Genomic DNA, 18898 nt, shown 5'->3' with positions numbered 1-18898 from the left:
CGTGTGTGTGTGTGTGTGTGTGTGTGTGTGTGTGTGTGTGTGTGTGCGCTAAACCCTTCTACATTCTTCATCAAAGACTCTGATTAAATATATCTTAGACTTTTTTTTGCGTCTCTTAACCATTCTCATTTTCCCATCTCCTTGCGTTTCTATGCTATATTCCAGTCTATTTCTTCGGCCACATCTCCATTTCACTAATTATCTCTTTAACAACCATATTTCTCATCTCTAACCTATATATTTTTTTCCCATTTTGCCTGATTAATTCCAATAGTGAGCTGTTGCCTGCTCATTTTATTTCTATAAATATTTCATTCATAGTTATTTATAAACTATATACATTTTATACAGATTATTGTTATAATTTTAGGAGCTGACATTCTTAGGGGTAAATATATTGATTTTATGTTGACTATCACTGATGGTCAACTTACATGTTTGACAGTTTTTGATTGTCTAAATTAGGTAGGCATGCTTACATAGGATTTACATTCGCTTCTTCAGAGATCGAGTGGGTTCTCAGTTAAGGTTACTTTGTACGACATTATACTTTAAAGCTCTATTGCTTGCTTGGGAAAGTTAAACACAGCAGCTAGCACCCTACCAATGGGAAACCATGGGATGCAATTTATCTGAGGTCAGTTATCTTGTTAAAAATTGAGTAAGTGTAAATCCCAGGGTGGTAGTTCTGATCAATATTCTGATGGCCATTTTCATCTAAATAAAAATTAAGTCTTCAGAAACACCACAAGCAAAATTTGAAAATATACATCTAAAACAACCGACTGGGACAAATTCTTTCTGTTGAAGGAAAAAAAAAAATAACACTGACTCAGCAATATAAAACGATTAAGAACCCAGAAGCACTTCTTAAGAAGAGTATATTTTCTATAGACTCATTTATATATTATTAGAATATACATGTTGCTCTCTCATAAGGTCTAAGTACCATGTAAGTTTAGGGGAAAAAGATTAATTCTACTTTTTTAAATGAAAAACTAAAATGATCATTCTAAATCCTGAACTAGTATTCATTAGTTATAAGAAACAGAAATTTTCTTTTCTTTCAAAAATTCACTATTTTTCACCACCTTTTTAAAAACAGAAATAAAACGCCATCTCTCTATTCATTACTAGTAATCCTGAAATAGATTCTAAAAACAATGGGTGAAATATTTCACACTGGTTCTTTAGAAAGCAACTTCAAAGGCAACTCAGCTGTCACTCATCCCTTCATACTGGTAGGGGGAAAAGGAAGGCACATGACTTAATGAGCATAATTAAAAAGTGATTCTGAATGGCTTACCTGCTGCCTGTTTTCACAGAACAGTTTTTCTTGTGTCCTCTCTCAGCTCGGTTATCTCTCAGAAGCTGATGCTATACAAAGTGTTAAGACAAAGTTATAAAAACAAAAATATTTTCATTATATTATTTTGTAAGTAGAAGGGTGTTCCTCCCACGCAAAGGGGCACCATTTGCGCACTTGCGTTGACTTTTTCCCCCCCCTACTGGTTTCTCTCACAACAAAGACCACTACTTTTACGAGAGATGCCACCGACACTCTTGTAACAAAAGTGTTAGCAAGGGCTGCCAATCCAACAGTTCCCTGACAGCGAAACCGCTCTGATTGTCAGTTAAAATACCGCCCAGAGCTGGAGGTTCTAGAACTCAGTCTTTATCCTAGTTCTCTGGAGTAGTCCTGGTTAAAGTAACATAACCTCTTGCCAATGGCCTCTACAATTGAATTCAGCTGTGAATTTTTTGAGACTGTCATTTACGCTGACATGAAAGATCCAATATTTTCTCTGTATCTACTGGCCTAACATGGTAAAGAAACACACTTAAAACATTCGTTTTCAAAGAAATTATTGGCTTGGAAATATATAATTAGAAAGCATGTATATACATTTGATTGCCTCCTCAAAATGCCTCACCATCCACTTCCTTTCACACTTGCTTTATCCTAACTAATTGGAAAGAAAAAAACCCCCGGGGCAGTCAATACTCTTTACTGTGTGTTCGCTCAAACTGTAGCTTACCTTATTTAGGCAGAAATATAATTATACACAAGACTGGGCCAAAAAGAAGTTGCACAGCATATTAGAAATATTATATTAGAATATTGTCAGAAACCCTAACAAAAATAGAAATCTTAAAAGTACTAATGCAGGGATAGATCTAGGTTCTAATCCCAGCTGTGCTTGTAACTAACAAGTTACGAGATTTTAAATAACAGATTGGCCGTTTACAAACTGGCTAGTCTTAGGCAAAGTACTTAACCTCCGAGTCTATCTGTAAAATGGAGATAATATTATCTACTGACATGGTTGCCGTGTTAAACAAGATAAACCAGGTAAAATGCTTAGCGCTATGTCCAAAACATAAGCGCTGAGCAAAACGGTTCAAATGCTACCATCATGATTATAATTAATGAGCCTGGCTGTCAGGGGGTATTGTCTGACCAGTATCAATACCTTTTTAGAAAAAAATTTAAACTATTTAATGACATTGGAATCAACTATTAGTGACATTTGGCCATCTTTGAGAGGAAACAGAACTTAATCAGATCATCAAGAATGTAGTTAGATCATTTACTTATTCTTTCAGGACTGTCTTAACTAAGTACATGTATCTTAAATTTCTCTTAAATATCTACTTCTTTCCTTCCCCAACACTACCATCCTCGTCCAGACCATCATTTTCTCTTACTTGAAATGGCCTCCCTCCAGACTCACTCCTATTCAATCTCTTCTCCCCACTGCAGCCACTAATTCCAAGATTAGATCTGGTTACATTACTCTCTGCAGATAAACCCCAAATCCTGTACAAGGCTTTCACGGCCCTTCATGATTTGATTACATTTCTCAACTCCTAATTCATTATGCTTCCTCCTACCCCAACCTAACCTCCCTACTTTTTTTTTTTCTTCTTTTTAAAATTTTAATTCCAGTATAGTTAACATACAGGTTCTATTAGTTGCAGGTGTACAATATAGTGATTCGACAATTCTATACATTACTCAGTGCTCGTTGCGATAAGTGCACTCTTCTTCCTCTGCGCCTGTTCCACCCATCCTTCCACCCACCTCCCCTCTGGTAATGGTCACTAACCCCCTTCTTCCTAAGTGACATATCCCCACCATACTGAACTTTTTAGCTTGCGGTGTGTACCACATTCTCGCTCACCTTTGGCCCCTTGCTTCCAGTTATTCATTCTGCTTGCATCTCCACAGTCCAGCACAGTGTCTGGTAGAGTTTTAGTTCTCAATAACTATTTGTTGAATGAATGAATGATTGAATAAGTGTAATACAGAAATAGGGAGTGAGATCTAGTATCTGATAGGTAGCTGAAGCACTATCTCATTATTACTACGTGTAGAAAATGGCAACCATTTATCTTAAGTCCATTAATCTGAAAGTGTTTCAATTTAGAAACACTTCGTACCATGAAAACGAAATTGTTTCTGAAAATAAAAATAATTACTTTGGCATTTCTAAGTCTAGTGCCTTTTACAAACATATATACAAACCAACATTTGTGACACAGATAGCCAGAGGTGAGATGATAAAATCTCTACATCCACCTGAAATTAATAGTAGTGGTTAACTAACTTTTCTAATTTTAAGATAAACGACAGATACGTGAACGCTGTTTCTGCAGTTTGTGTTAAAACAGTTACAGCAAAGAACTCAAAATTCCAAACACAACATTCTGAAATAAGAAAAGAATTCTACAGTTTAATTTTGAAAATGCAACTATAATGACCAAAATAAATATTAGACTGTACCTACTAGGTCTGGATAGTTCTCAGAGAGGCTACCACTTGGATCAACTTAAATGAGATAGCGCCTTCTCTGAACTCTGATGTAGAGCTCCTTCTATGAGATTCATATGAGAATTTCTTCTCTTCCTCAAATTTATAGTTTTGATGGGCTTTGTATATAAAAGGAGACAAATATCAGAATTATTTAATACATATACTTCTATATTAAAAAGCCATCACAAATTTCCTCACTTTATCAATAAAACTATAAATCTAGGTGCATCTTTGCAAATTTAAAATCAAACCAAGATAAAAAAATACAAACTCAGATCTACGGGTCATGAATCCAGTGAGTTAACAGAGGAGGCTAGATCTTTTAAGGGGCAAAGGAGAAAAAATTAATCCAGAATGTTATTAGAATAGAAAACATATATTTATATTTGAAATTCTCAACACATTTCTGCTATGCCCCAAAGAAAAAGAAAAAGGATGGTAGGGTGGGTTGGGGTAGGGGGCTGAGTCAGGTCATGAGTTCATGGTCAAAGACACAAGGATCCTTGAGCTCTGCTCTACTAAGCGAGAGTAGCTCATCAGGTTTTGAGAAATTACTCACTCTTCTTACTGATTATTCTTCTCTTTCCTTGGACTACTATCAGTGTCACAAGTGAGGTCAATTTTCAAGATTCTGACTCAACCACATCAACTCTGTTTAATAACAGAACTTCTGAATATGGTGCGAAGTGCTTCTTACCTTCCAACTTTCAGATTGCTGGACTTAGGCCAGACGGAGACACAATTCCCTGATTAGTGACCTGCAGACGTATATTAAAAAATGACTCATATAAGAATTACATTAAAATTCATAAACACAAAACCTAGTACAATGTGAGGTTTACAAAAGGTTCACAATTTTTTAAAACTACTGAATTAAACCAGGAAGAGAAGTATTCCTTGTGGATGATGGTTCTTCCTATCAGAAAGGGAGCTGGGAATTTCTGAGGCTCTTCATAATATTTTTACAAGATTATTAAAAGTTTAAAATCCCTAACACAAGAGAAGCCAAGAGAAGAATTCTTCCCCAGCAATCCTCACTTTACCACCTGATACTCAGAGGCATTTGCTCAGGAGTATTTCTGTTAGCAGCCACTTCTCAATAATTTCTCAAACGTCTACAGAAGAATTTTAAGTCTCCTCACACGTGGGTTCTCGGTGTCCTCACCCTAAAGGGACAACTAAGTGATATCTAAACTGTTGTCTATGATTCCTTAAGATACTTGTGAATTCAGTCAAAATGTCAAATCATTAGATTTTCAAAGAGGAAAAATGAGAATTAAGTAAGACCCCCCCCCCCCGCAATGATGCTTCACATAACTGTCTCTCCTTCCTTCCATTTCTGAACTGACTTTATTTCTCTTCTGGGGCCTTTATAACTGCCCTCTCTGTGGTTTTCTCAAACATTTTACAACATACTGTGTCATTATTGCTTTTCTGCCCCAGATTATAACCACCACAGGGGAAAAGCTACATTGTTTTTCTAAATGTCCTCTTTCATAGAGAGTATCTGATAGAAAATGGCTGATGAATAATAGTTATTTACTGAATGTGTAATAAAAGAGTGAGAAGTACACATGCTGTCAATGGATATGGGATAGAGCACTAAAGAACAGAAAGAGGAACTGCAAGGCAGGGGAAGTGGAAAGGGGTGGGATTTCAAAAAAAGTGGCAGTAATGTTATCCTTTCCTTATGTTGCTAAGTTGGTATGGGAAAAAGAAAAGGTGTGCATGCATGCTAACAGTCATTCATTCAACAACATAGTGGAGGATTTTACATTTCTTCACAGTTTTGCATTTTATCACTTGCACTGAGATTTATTTAGCAAAGTTTACTGTGCTAGAGTTAGATTTGCATGGAATTAAGAAATTTGTATCTCTCAAAAGGTAAATGGTCTCTGTGTGGTTTGTGTATGTACACCCAGGTATGGTCATTCCTCAGTATTCACGGATTCCATATTTACAATATGCCTATTTGTTAAAATTTCTTTGTACTGCCAAGATCAATACTTCTGGCACTTTTGCAGTCCTTCACAGACATGCGCAGAGTGGTAAAAATTTGGGTCAGCGGTTCTGAACGCTCTCAGCTGAGGCCTGACAAGGCAATCCTTTGCTTCGTGTATCAGCGCTCATAGTATAAACAAGTATCTTTTATTGTAGTCTGTTTAGTGCTATGTTTTTTTGCATTTTTGTGTTCTCCTTTTTGATTTTATCATTTAAAATGGCCCCCAAGTATAAAGCTGAGGTGCTGAAGTGTTCCTAAGTGCAAGACTGTCAGGGACCTTACAGAGAAAATACGTGCATTAAACAAGCTTTCTTCAGGTATTCAGAATCAATGACATATGTATTAAATAAGGTATCATTAAACATAAACACACATCAAACAAGAATATGTATTGATCAGGAAATGAAAATGCTGTGACCTCTCAGGAACCTAATCATATATTTCCCTAGGAGCAGTGTTTTGGTATTTGCTACTTTAGTGTTCACATCGACTTTATAGAACATAGCTACTGTAGATAACAGGAATCAACTGTACTCATTAGTTAATGACCTACATTAAAGACAGAAATCTGAAATCATGTATCAAAGTTTAAACAAAAGGCAGATTCAAAAATTGGTCAGAAAGATTTCGAAAATTAAAAACAATAAGGAATTGCTCAACTTTCTTCTCTTTTTGATATTAGCATTGGTTGATTGTTAACTTCAGGAAAAAAAAGCTTGGCTGGAAGCAAGCAGTTATACTGTGATATGAAAGACAACTTTATAACATTACTTTAGTATTTCTAAAGGGTAGGAAAGGAGCTTTAAAAAATTGTATTTTGGGATAATCTATTCTTTAGAAATAATGGTCCATATTATTTTATTAATGTGAGAAGTATCTTTAAAGGGGAAAATCACTCTTATGGAAAAGGGCAAGTTTACAAAATACCATTAAAGCTGAATTTACGTGATATTTTTCTTTAACTAGGCTCATGCATATTAAGAAATTAGTATAATTTATAGTGAAGTATTTGGCACCTTCCTTTTATAAGTAAAAGGAACTATGGTATACACAACCAATTGTGGCTCAGCTTAAGAAATAAAACATCACGAATATATCAATGTTACCAATTACCATTACAAAGTACAGCCCCCTCTTTCCCTACCTACCTACCTACCTACCTATACTTTGCAGAAAATGATCCCTGTGGATATGAGGTTTTTCATTCTCATGTATGTAAAGGTATTTCTTACATACCATATTTTTGGCCCACTTAACAACTTTTATAACTCATAATGAAAAAAATCAACAAGGATGCCAAGTCTAAAATGCATATGCTTTAAAACTTATTAAAAACTTAAGACCTAAATTACCATAGCATGCTGCGGAGAGAAAACTAATACATTCAAGGGAAAAAGAAAGAAAGTACTCATTTTATATGTAAAGGTCACTAAAATGAATGTCAAGTCCTTGTAAAGGTGACTAATCATTGTGCTGCCATGTATACTAGTGAGCAATAAAAAAAAAATGGAAAAATATAACATAAACTTGTAAGAAACTATTACCACCTTCTAAACTTCAAAAATAAAAATATTCTTTTGCTGGTTATTTAATACAAATCAATTTTTTCAGTATATGTCCTATCTTGCTACCTTAACTTTGTGAAAAACAAATATAAATTGTGAAGTCCTATAAACAAGTGAATCCCACAGCCTTTCTGTGGAGGTGACATTCATGACAGGGGAAGGTGGTGGTAAGGGAGCATTCTGATGATTACTGAGGATGATTCATTTGGTCAGTATATTAAGCACAGGCACCATCAACTCCTTTTTAAATAAGCTGGGATTTATATCTTTTCTCATAGAGCTGATCTACTACCTTGAAGGGAGATAGTTAAATACTTGAAAGAGACTAAGAAACTTCCTTTTGGATTAGAATGTTCCTTACCTGGCCATGCTCTGTCCTAGCGCCAGGGCTAAACCAATGGCTGCAGAGGAAAGAGAAAAGGAGTTAGCATGAACCTAACTAAAAGCACATGCTCTCACATGATCAGTCTGCATGTGCTTTAAGAAATGTATTCGCCACCAGCAATGGAGCCTTAAATATGCTTTATTTTAATGGATGTTTCATGTAATTCTAGACTTACACCAATTTTGACAGAATTGTAAGAGTGCTCATAACCAGTAATTTTCAATTTAATAAGCAAACTCAGTTAGAATTACATTTCCATTTAATTATGTTAACATAAACTGCTGGGACTGTATTCATTTTATGAATCAATTCTGGTTATGAAATCTTCAAATGTTATCATTTACCACAACTTAATTATAGCATCGTTACAACAAATTATGACCTTTGGATTGCTGGAGTTTTAAAAAACATTAAAAATACCAGAATATTATATCCTCTGGCTATGCCCCCAGGAACAATCACACAAAGCCCTTGATGTGAATTCTGGAGCATCAGCTGGAGGTAGGTACCTTGAACCTGTTCCTTCCATTGTGATAACAACTTGGCTTGGCTGAGAACAAGTTCAACAACAACATTCAAAATATAGAAGTCGCTGCACAGTTGACGCCTTCCCTTCTCGTGTTGTCCTTGCCCGGAATGACCCACCCACAACGCTTCAGCTGCTCCTTGGATCCTCAGTAGTGACCCATCTGGGGATACCTTTCCAACTTCACAACTGGGGAGTTGTGATTAGCTGTGTGCCTAGTCCTTTGGCAGTATTCTGCATTAAAACGACTAATAAACATCAAGGAATAGGAAATAGAAACGCTGTCGCAAATAAACCACTAAAAGCCCACAGAGAATGATACCAATGTTATTATTAATGTTATTTGTTTTTTCAAGAACAATAATATTGAGTACTTGTATTTACCAAGCACTCTTTTGACACATGACAGTGTATTATTTCCTATCCTCATTAAACTCTTATAAGGTTATTCTCATATTCCAGGTGCAGAAATGAGGCACAGACATTAGGCTATTTGCCCACGGTGTGCATCCACCATACCATACTGCAGAAGGACAAGACACATTAAAAGGGCAGATTTCCTAAGACTTCTATGTAATCTCTAGCCTCTGTGGTACTAACACCTGGGAATAAACAGCCCCTACATTAACAGGATTTGTCTCTGCTCTTACTGGAACACTTCTCAAGCTCATAGACGGTGATGCTCTTTGGCAGGTCACATTCTACCTTGATGTGGAATGGACACTTTTGGTATCTGTAAATGACATCTCGACTGATTACCAACTAGAAACAAACTATTTACTGCAGTTACCCAGACAACTTGACTAATATTTATTTCTCCCCTGCTATGGATTGTGCCTTTATATGACCAATGTATGATTTACTAAATCATGATGTGTAAGTGATCCATTCAGAGTTCAAGACAGAAGAGCAGATTTAATAGAACAGAAAAAAAAATCATTGATTATGTTTTCAGATTACACATTATAATTAACTTTTGAGAAACAGCCACTCTTTGTTGTTTTAGTATCGTATCAAAGAATATCCACAATGATCTGAAATGAAAAGGCTATTAAAATACTCCTTCCTTTTCTTATCTACTATGTATCTGTGTGAGGCTGGATTTTCTTCATATGCTTCAACCAAAACATCTCACCACAGGTTAGAAGGGGAAGCAGCAATGAATCTAAGCTGTCATCTATTAAGCCAGACATTAAAGTGATTTGTGCAAACAATGGCACGTTCTAATTTTTTGGGCGAAAAATGTCATTAGTTTTCATAAAAATATGCTATATATGTTAACATGTAATGGGCTTACTACAGATTTATATGTACATATTTTTTAGAGAGAGTGTGCATGTGCACGCACACGTGCACGCACACATTCATACGTGCACAAGAGTGGGGGTGTGGAGGGACAGAGGGAGAGGGAGAGGGAGGGAGAGAATCCTAACCAGCCCAACACAGGGCTCCATCTCACGATCCTGAAATCTTGACCTGAGCCGAAATCAAGAGTTGGACGCTTAACCGACTGAGCCACCCAGGCGCCCCTGGGCTTACTATGCTTTTTAACAAATACATAAATACCACTAATATTCTTTTTGTTACAAATCGAGTCTTCATCTAGCTAGTTCACTAGCCCAGTGAATGGCAGCACCAACCTTCCAGTGGACGACTAAACTCAGCTTGGACACCTTTCTTTTTCATATTCAAACCATCAGCAAATTACAACTTTTCTTGTACCTACTAACTTGAATCCATTTATCATACTGCAGAGCTAGATTGCTGCTTTGAAATTCAAATTTTGAATATTTAGTTATTTACACCCTTACCTCAAGCAAACAAATAAACAAACGGAAACTGAAGTCTGACGGGGCTTTCCACTGCTTTCCACTGCTCGTAGGAGAAAGGATCCCTAAATGGCCCACCAGGCTTAGCATCATCAGTCCTTGCTTACCTTCCTCCTGTCTCACCGAATACTCCCTCTTTCACATTCTGTGCTTACTCACTAGCATTCCTTTCGTTGTCTGAACACAGAGCTATTCTCTCTGCTTGAAATGCTCTTCTCGTCACTATTCCCTTAATTCTTGGACGTTTCATCTCGGGCTTGTGGTCCTTAAGGAAGCCTTCCTTATCTCCATGTTTAGTTCAAATTCTTTTTTTTTTTTTTTAAGTTCTCTTTGAGAGGGGCACTTGGGTGGCGCAGTCGGGTAAGCCTCCGACTCTTGGTTTTGGCTCAGGTCACAATCTCATGGTTGTGAGATCAAGCCCCATGGTGGGCTCTGTGCTCAACGTTGAGTCTGCTTGAGAGTCTCTCCCTCTCCCCCCGCCTCTCCCACTCGCACTCTCTGTCTCTTTCTCTACAATAAATAATAAATCTTTATTTAAAAAAGTTCTCTTTTAGAGTACTTAGCTCACTATATAATAATGCATTTGTATGTCAGTATACAAGTACACACTTAATGTGTGTGTCTATTTTCTCTATTAGGGTGCGCCATGAGAACAGCGATGCTGTCTTGCTCATTACTACAGACCGACCACCCAGCACATAGTAGGCCCTCACAGATATTTTCTGAATGGATGGATAAATGAATGACTTGAGATATAGGGCAGAGTTTTAACAACTAGAGGCACCAAGTGATTCTACGAACTGAGAAGAATAACAGCACTGGCTTAAGTGGTCTTCCAGATTCTCTTGGGGTCTCATGTTCTGTGGACCAGAAGACCAGGATGTAAAGACACTCCTCATTCATTCATTTTTTTTCCCCATGAAACAAAAAGTCAATTCTAAAACTATGCTTCAACTATGCTCAAGGGAGCCTTCATTTCTTTTTTTAAACTGCAAAGGTAAATCCAGGAGGTTCAGACTGGTGTGCTTGCTAAATCATGGGTTTTAGAATCTGAAAGATCTAAGTTTGAACACAGGCGCCGGCACTTCCTAGCTAGGTGAACTGTGACAAATTACTTTTATTTTCTGAGTGTGGGTGCAATACTGGGTTTTAGAGGAAAAATATATATTTCGTTATTCAGATGATCAAAATGTATTTCTCAGATATATCTGGTCTTATTCCATGGTTCCTGGCTCACAGCTCCCAAAACCCTTGGAATTTCCAAGGGTTGAGAGTGACACATTGTTATGTTAATGAGATGGCTTTTGGACTTTACCTGAGGCTGGGAGCTAGTTGCCAGGGGAGCCAACTAGGTGATTAGGGGGTTGGATTTTTCGGTCCCAATTCCTGACCTCTGGGGAGGGGAGAGGGCTGGAGGTTGAATCAATCCTCAAGGCCAGTGATTTAATCAATCATGCCTATGTAATAAAGCTTCCATAACAATCCAAAAAGGCAAGGTTCAAAAAGTTTCCAGACAAGGGAAGAGGTGAAGAGGCAGGGACAGTGGCATATATCTGGATAGGACGTGAAAGCCCCACACCCCCGCTCCCATACCTGGCCCAGTGTATCTCTTCCATCTGGCTGTTGCTGAGTTACATTCTTTTCTAATAAACTGGTAATCTAGTAAGTAAAACATTTCTCTGAATTCTGTGAGCAAATTAAATAAACTCAAGGAGGGTGATGTGATGTGGGGACCTCTGATTTATAGCCAAAGTCCAATTGGTGTCCTAAGGTGGAGGCAGTCGATGGAACCTCCAATTTGTATCTGGTGGGTCAGAAGCACAGGTAACAGCCTGGGCTTGGTAGGGGCATCTGGAGATGTGGGGCATTAGGGGGCAGGGCAGTCTCGCAGGACTCAGCCCACAACCCACAACCCTGTGCCATCTGATGCTATCTCTGGGTACCTAGTGGCAAAACTGAGTTGAAGCAGGACAGCCAGTTGGTGTCCTGGAGATTTGCTTGTTGTCGTGAGGAAAAGCCAGTGTCAGAAATGAAGTGTTCTGTATGAGTGTTAAAGAAGACACACAGGAGGGGCGTGTAGCTGTTTCAGTGTATTAAATGTCTGCCCTCAGCTCAGGTCATGATCCCAGGGTTCTAGGACTGGGCCCCACATCAGGCTCTCTGCTTGGGGGGGAAGGCTGCTTCTCCCTCTCCTTCCCACTCGTGCTGTCTCTTGCTATCTCTGTCTCTCTCTCTCTAATAAATAAATAAAATCTTAAAAAAAAAAGACATATAGGAGAGGGAAAAGTAGGAGGGAAAAATCTGAGTTTTTCCATTATATTTGGCTTCTTCCTCATCTATACAATAAAATTAATCCCACTTCTCTTACAGCCTTGGGAAGCTTAAACAAGGCTAAGAACCTGGAATAGAGGAGGTGTTTAGAATAAATATTCATTTTCTTCTCCTATAGTACACAGTGGAATACAGTAATATGTGAACTTTTATTCTGTGAATTTTTGTAATAACTACCTATTTATTCCCAAATGTCAGTAGATACACTAGTGTTCATGCGTAATATTTACAGGTTCTCCCAACAGTTTTAGCATGTTATCATACATAATAGATGCTGATTACACTGTTTTTTTTTTTTTTTTATTGACTTTTGGTTGAATAAAATATACCATGTGACTTTCCAAAAGTCAAATTATCTATAAAATGGGGGTGTTATGACTGCTTCAGAGAGGCAGTAAAAACACTGTAGTGGAGCATATGAAAATACTCTGGAAAATACAATATGCTATCCAAATGAAACATTAACATCATCATCCTAAAATGTTTTACACCTAGTTTAATAATTTTTCTGTATTTTACATAAGTACCTTATAAAAATATCTTACATAAAAGACTGTTCTTATCCTTATTCCAGAGATAAAAATTAAGATACTTGTAAGCTAAAACGACTTCCCAAGAGAATCACAGTAAATCAGAGGAGTATATATATATCCAGTATATTTTATTTATCTCAATCTAAAGTTAAAGCCACTTTTACTTTTATAAAGCAATAGATGCTAAATTTCAAAGTATGAAAGTATTCCCAATGAACTAACCTTTAATCCAGGCAAATCTTGCTTTAAGCAAACTCGATATTTATACAAAAGATAAAATAAAGTGTAAATATTAGCTTTATAAAGGAATTCATCATAGGATTACAGGTAGTTACCCACTTGCATTTAAAATAAGTTTTGATTTACATATAATGCCTCAGGTAAATGTCCTATACTTTAAAATGAAATAAAAGCAAATATAAATATCATTTTAAAAATCAGTTAATAGGGTGCCTGGGTGGCTCAGTGTGTTAAGCATCTGCCTTCGGTTCAGGTCATGATCCCGGGGTCCTGGGATCGAGCCCTGCATGGGGCTCCCTGCTCCTTGGGGAGACTGCTTCTCCCTCTGCCTCTGCCTCTCTCTCTCTCTGTCTCTCACGAATAAATAAAATCTTTAAAAAAATCAATTAATATATCATATTTACTCAATTTAAAAACAGGCATCTCATAAGTGATTGGAAAAAAGGGAAAAATTCTGGAACCATTTAGGGTTAGTATAGAAAGGGTGGTAGAGTGAATAGAAAGTAACTGCAAAAATGAAGCCTTCAGTATTTAAAAAAAAATGTAGTCATATGTTAATTTTATTTTCTTCATTTTCATATTTGTATTTTCAGAAAGTCAACAGGATAATTAAATGTGAATTTCAAAACTTAACATGGTTATTTCTTCTCAGAAATTCTTCTCTGTCTCTGCTTTAGTTGGATTGAGGTTCTTGTCACTCTTTGTGTACCTTTCTGTAGTTAATGAATATTTCATTTATCTGGGCTAAATATTTTCTATTCAAAGAGACCTAACATATTAACAACTGGACTATCTATACAATATATATACAATTATATAAGATTATACAAAATACAAATATGTGACTATTACATGTTAGGTTTATTTTATTAACAATCACACTTTCATAATTAAGACACTCTGCAAGGCTTCTCAATATCTGCACAGAGCACATCTTATTTTACCTTTAAAACTGAGATTCCATATTCTGAGGTGTGCAGCAAAGTTGGCTGTTCACCAAATTTCTATAAGTAAGTCTTTTTTATAATTGAAGTTATTCTCAGATACAATTTTTATAGAAACTATCCAAACTTTTATTTTTTTAAAGATTTTATTTATTTATTTGAGAGAGAGAGAGAGAAAGGATAAGCAGGGGGAGTGGCAGAGGGAGAAGCAGATTCCCTGCCAAGCAGGGCTCCTGACATGGGGCTCGATCCTAGGACCCTGATATCATGGCCTGAGCTGAAGGCAGATGCTTAACCGTCTGAGCCACCCAGGCGCCCCAATTCAAACTTTTATTGACCAACTTCTACGACTCTCATAAACTGAGCTGCAAACTTTCTGTGATGTATGCTTTTCCACATTGAGTGCCCTGCTGGGCATTCCTTCTATTAACTCTGAAAACATCCTTTTTCACTTCCCAGCTCAGCAGCCCTGCTTCTTTCGATTGGTCATTTCTAGGCTGCCCTACCCTAAAAACCTGGTTGACCACACGACCATATAACCACATGGTTTCAAAACTGAAATTCCTAAACATTATTGTGTTGGAGCCTGTAAAATATTTTTTCCCTTATTCATTATAATCTGTTTTTAAGCGTGAAATTCTATGAAGTAAAATTATTTTAAGTACTGCTGTATCACATTGTTTTCGAGGTGATCTTCTAAAGCAAAACACCTATCGACTTAGAAGAATCACAGTTAATTGAATGAAAGCAGTACTTGTTGCTTACTTCCAATTAGGAGTTCCTGAATATTTGGTAATTTAATGACTATTTCTAGCCATTCTTTCGGATAAGTTATCACAGCTTTGAGGTAAACTGCAGTAGGGATGACAGGATGGTTAGTCTGTGCTTTCCCCATGCTTTTGTGCAAGTTATCAGGAAGGGGGTGTGTCTTTCCTCACTAGTCAGTAGGGGAACTGGATAACCTTGACCCCAGAGCCTATGATTTGATGAGTAAGGCATTGTGCTGCATGTTGTTAGAAACTTAAAGAAGAACAAGATGAAGTCTCCAACCATGGCAAACTCATGGTCTATACTAAGGTAAATGAAGCATGTATATAGTAACTATATTCTAGAGAATAATGTGATAAATACTATAATCAAGTAGAAATAAAAATGTCAAGGGAGAATATAGAAGGTGCAGAAAATGGCTGGTGGCACTTCTGTGGAAAATACCAAGGATTCCTTAAAGGCTGCATTGGCTCCTTGATAGCCCTGGAAATGCCTACACTTCCAGACTTCCGGTAATGTCAGTAAACTAAACTGCAATTTGTTTAAACCATTATTTGTGGAACATTCTGTTACTTTTTCCTGCAACCATTCTATACAAGACTGGTCTTCAACCATTTTTGTGTACACGTTGTCTGATGCAGTCATGAAAATACCCTCCTCACATATTTTAGGTGGAAATCTAAAATTTTTCACCATAAATTTAAATATTTGCAAAAGATTAGTTTTCTCTCAATTGTATATATTAATATTTTAGAAGAAAACCATTCCACCACTCTTAAATATACACACTGGAAACCAAGTATCATCACCGATTTGATATCCACCATCAATGCATTTGAAAACAAAACAAAACAAAACACCATGAAAACTCCTTCTTTAAAAGTTGAAAATTTACCTGGCTTATTTTTGTTCTTGAACTCCATGAATTTCTAATATCACTGTCACACAGAAGTTTATCCTAATGTAATATATTTTTATGCTTGAAAGCCTTTTATCAGTAACCTTGCCATATTCCTCTGCAACAATAATGTGTGTCTCATCTATCTATCTATCTAATTTTCTTAAATTTCTGTGACTATAAAACTAGAGTTAATAAATTATTTTGATGAATTTATCGGTCAGTCAACCCTGATAACTACTGTTAGTTGATAACAGTTATTTAAGATCTGAAAAAGTTATCATTAGTATTTAATTAATGAAACTAGCATAAATATATTTTGATAGTCCTAAACATAAAATAATACAATTTTATTAGGAATGGTATCATAAAAAATCTTTTCCCCCAAACTAGTTTGTGTAGCCATTGATGAATATTACCCTTTAGCATCAATTCTATTCATACTTTTTATTTTTATCTATTTGAGTGCTCAGAAACCTTGTTCACATAAATTGGTGAGTGGAAATAAAAAGAATTTGGTTAGAGCAGTCATTTGATTATTGAACTCCTTCAGAGATTTATGCCAAAAATCACACAATGCTTTTTAGATTAAGGAGTATTTTTAATAAACTACCAGCTGCTAAAAACAAAGAATTAGAAACTACCTAATTTGCAAAAGGTTTTGTGATTTGGTCATTAGAGTCAATCTGTCAACATCAATATCAGCACAATATTTGGAATGTCCCTCTGTTTGGAATCTAAAAGGATTTTACACTGTGAAACAATGTACTAAAGTAAGAGTAGGACAGGGAGGTGGGGGAAGAGGGGGGAGTGTCTTTTTTTTCCAAAGTGGAAGAGAGGCAATTGTGAAAAATAAGAATCAGCAAAATAACCAGGGCTAATGATTTCAGAAAAGAAGGAGGTATATATTTATGCAAAGGAATCTGGAAATTGACTCCCTTAAAACTCTTGGTGACCAGGATTGCCTTGGAAATTATTTGCATATCCGAAGGGTATGAATACCTTGTTTTTTCTATTATGAGACACCAAATGTGGCAGCAAGAGTCAGTTTTATGTATGTGACTATATAATAGGGAGCAGGTTGAATGAAAGTGTGGACTTAATTATCTGGACAAGAAAGTTGGGGAAACTAAACTATGCCTGCACTTGCCTCGAAAACTATATACCTTCTCCTTTTAAAGGAAATGTTAGGAAAATTTCAGATATTGGGTTTCCTCCCCAAGACAATGAAAGAGACAAACTGAAGCAAAATGTGTCAGTTTTAAACTGACTGAGAAAGTGGCTAGTAACTAACAGGTAACTCAACTGGGACTGGGTGTGTGTGTATGTGTGTCTAGTGCAAAATATGCTTGTGTACTTATTTATTAGTGTAAAATAAAATTCCCATAATGCTGTATCCTATGGTGTCTCCCAAAAAGAAACTTGTAGAAGGTCTACAAGGCACCTTCTTCATTTCCTCTACCCAGGTAAGGGGCAGGCCTAAAGAAAGGGATGAAAATACAGATTTGCTAAAAGAGGTACTTTCAGCCTACAGCTTACAATTCAAGTTTAAGGAAAGACTCATAATTAGGGAACCACAGGTGGGAAAATCAGGTTTGGAACTCCTATGTGGAAGCAGGCATGGACCCTAGACTGAATGGGGTTATGACTACCATGACTAGGGCTCTGGTCTAGACCTCCCTCAGAGTGCCTCTCTGTAGGATTTCTCTGACAAACAGGGTGAACCCGCTTACTAGAGGTTTCTTAAAGACAGGTACCTGCCCTCTGGAGGTCATTGTTTCACATGGCCTCAGGGCAGAAGCCTTTAAGCTAAAAGTTAAGTAAGGATATAGAAAGAACATCAAGGCCAGTAGCATTTCCACGTAAGGAATTGCAACCATAAACACAACTGAAACCTATTACATTTTTGAAGGAACCCTAACGCCTAAACAAACAACTTGGCCACTCGTGACTTTAGTCTGTGACTTTAAACTCCTGCTGACGTTCACTAACCAGAAAGGGGCCGCTAGGAATGAGGATGGTGACAGAGGAGGCTACTGAACTCCCTCTTTCCATGGACACACCAATTGTACAGCTACACGTGGAACAATTTTCTCTGAGAGAAATCCAGAAACTAGTTGAGTGACTCCTACATGTTGGGCAGATGAGAAGAAACCCACACTGAAGTAGGTAGGAAAGGCTGAGACACATTTTCACCATAAATCCCACCCCTGGCACTGGACCATATACTCAGGGGGAACCCTAAATTCCCAACTTCTCCCCGAGGAGCAAAGGGTTTGGAACACATAACTAGTGTCCCAACTTTTAGGACTCCCACCCTTGGATGGGGCCCCAAAACATCTAGCTCTGAGTGCCAATGGGGCTTGTGTCCATAGGACTATAGCAAGCAAAGAGGAAGTTCTTAATGGGCATGTGAACACTTACCACAGCAAAAGCAGTTCTAAGAGGGAAGTTTACAGTGATAAAATCCTATATTAGGATATTAGGGGAAAAAATGATCTCAAATAAATAACTTTACACCTTAAGGAACTATAAATAGAAAACAAAAAACAAAAACCTAAGCCCAAAGCTAGCAGAAAGAATTAGAGTGGAAATAAATGAAATAGAAAAGTTAATAGAACTGGATGAATGAAACTAAAAGCTAGATTTTGTAAAGATAGACAAAGCTTTAGCTAAGAAAAAAAAGAGAAAACTCAAATAAATAAAATCAGAAATGAAAAGAAGACATTACAACTGGTAACACAGAAATACTAAGGATCATAAGAAACTACTGTAAACAATGACATGCCAACATATTAGATACTATAGAAATGGATAAATTCCTAGAAATACAGAAGTCTACCAACTTCAAACAATAATTATAAAATCTGAACAGACTGATTTCTAGTAAGGAGACTGAAGCAGTAATCACAAAACCTCCCAACAAAGAAAAGTCCAGGACCATATGACTTTACTGGTGAATTCTACCAAACATTTAAAGAAGAACTAATAGATAGCCATTGTAGTACACTGAGCTCCACAAAGACAGCTCTGGTACAAGTGAGAGCCAGACAGGCACTG

At 36.9% G+C, this 18898-nt stretch overlaps 1 protein-coding gene across 2 annotated transcripts in view; it reads right to left on the bottom strand.

Moving 5' to 3' along the window:
- GPATCH2 (G-patch domain containing 2) overlaps window positions 1-18898 on the bottom strand; it is a 175000-nt gene that overhangs the window by 44255 nt on the left and 111847 nt on the right. For both annotated transcript variants that reach the window (XM_027611701.1, XM_027611702.1), the window contains exons 7-8: window positions 7746-7785; window positions 1307-1377 (exon numbers count right to left, since the gene is read on the bottom strand). In XM_027611701.1, the coding sequence (XP_027467502.1) occupies window positions 1307-1377; window positions 7746-7785 (111 nt within the window). The remainder of the gene's footprint in view (window positions 1-1306; window positions 1378-7745; window positions 7786-18898) is intronic.

This window comes from Zalophus californianus, chromosome 10, assembly GCF_009762305.2.
Source record: "Zalophus californianus isolate mZalCal1 chromosome 10, mZalCal1.pri.v2, whole genome shotgun sequence".
NCBI lineage: Eukaryota > Metazoa > Chordata > Mammalia > Carnivora > Otariidae > Zalophus > Zalophus californianus.
The sequence above is the reverse complement of the archived record's forward strand: the minus strand, read 5'-3'. Positions and strand labels throughout refer to the sequence as shown.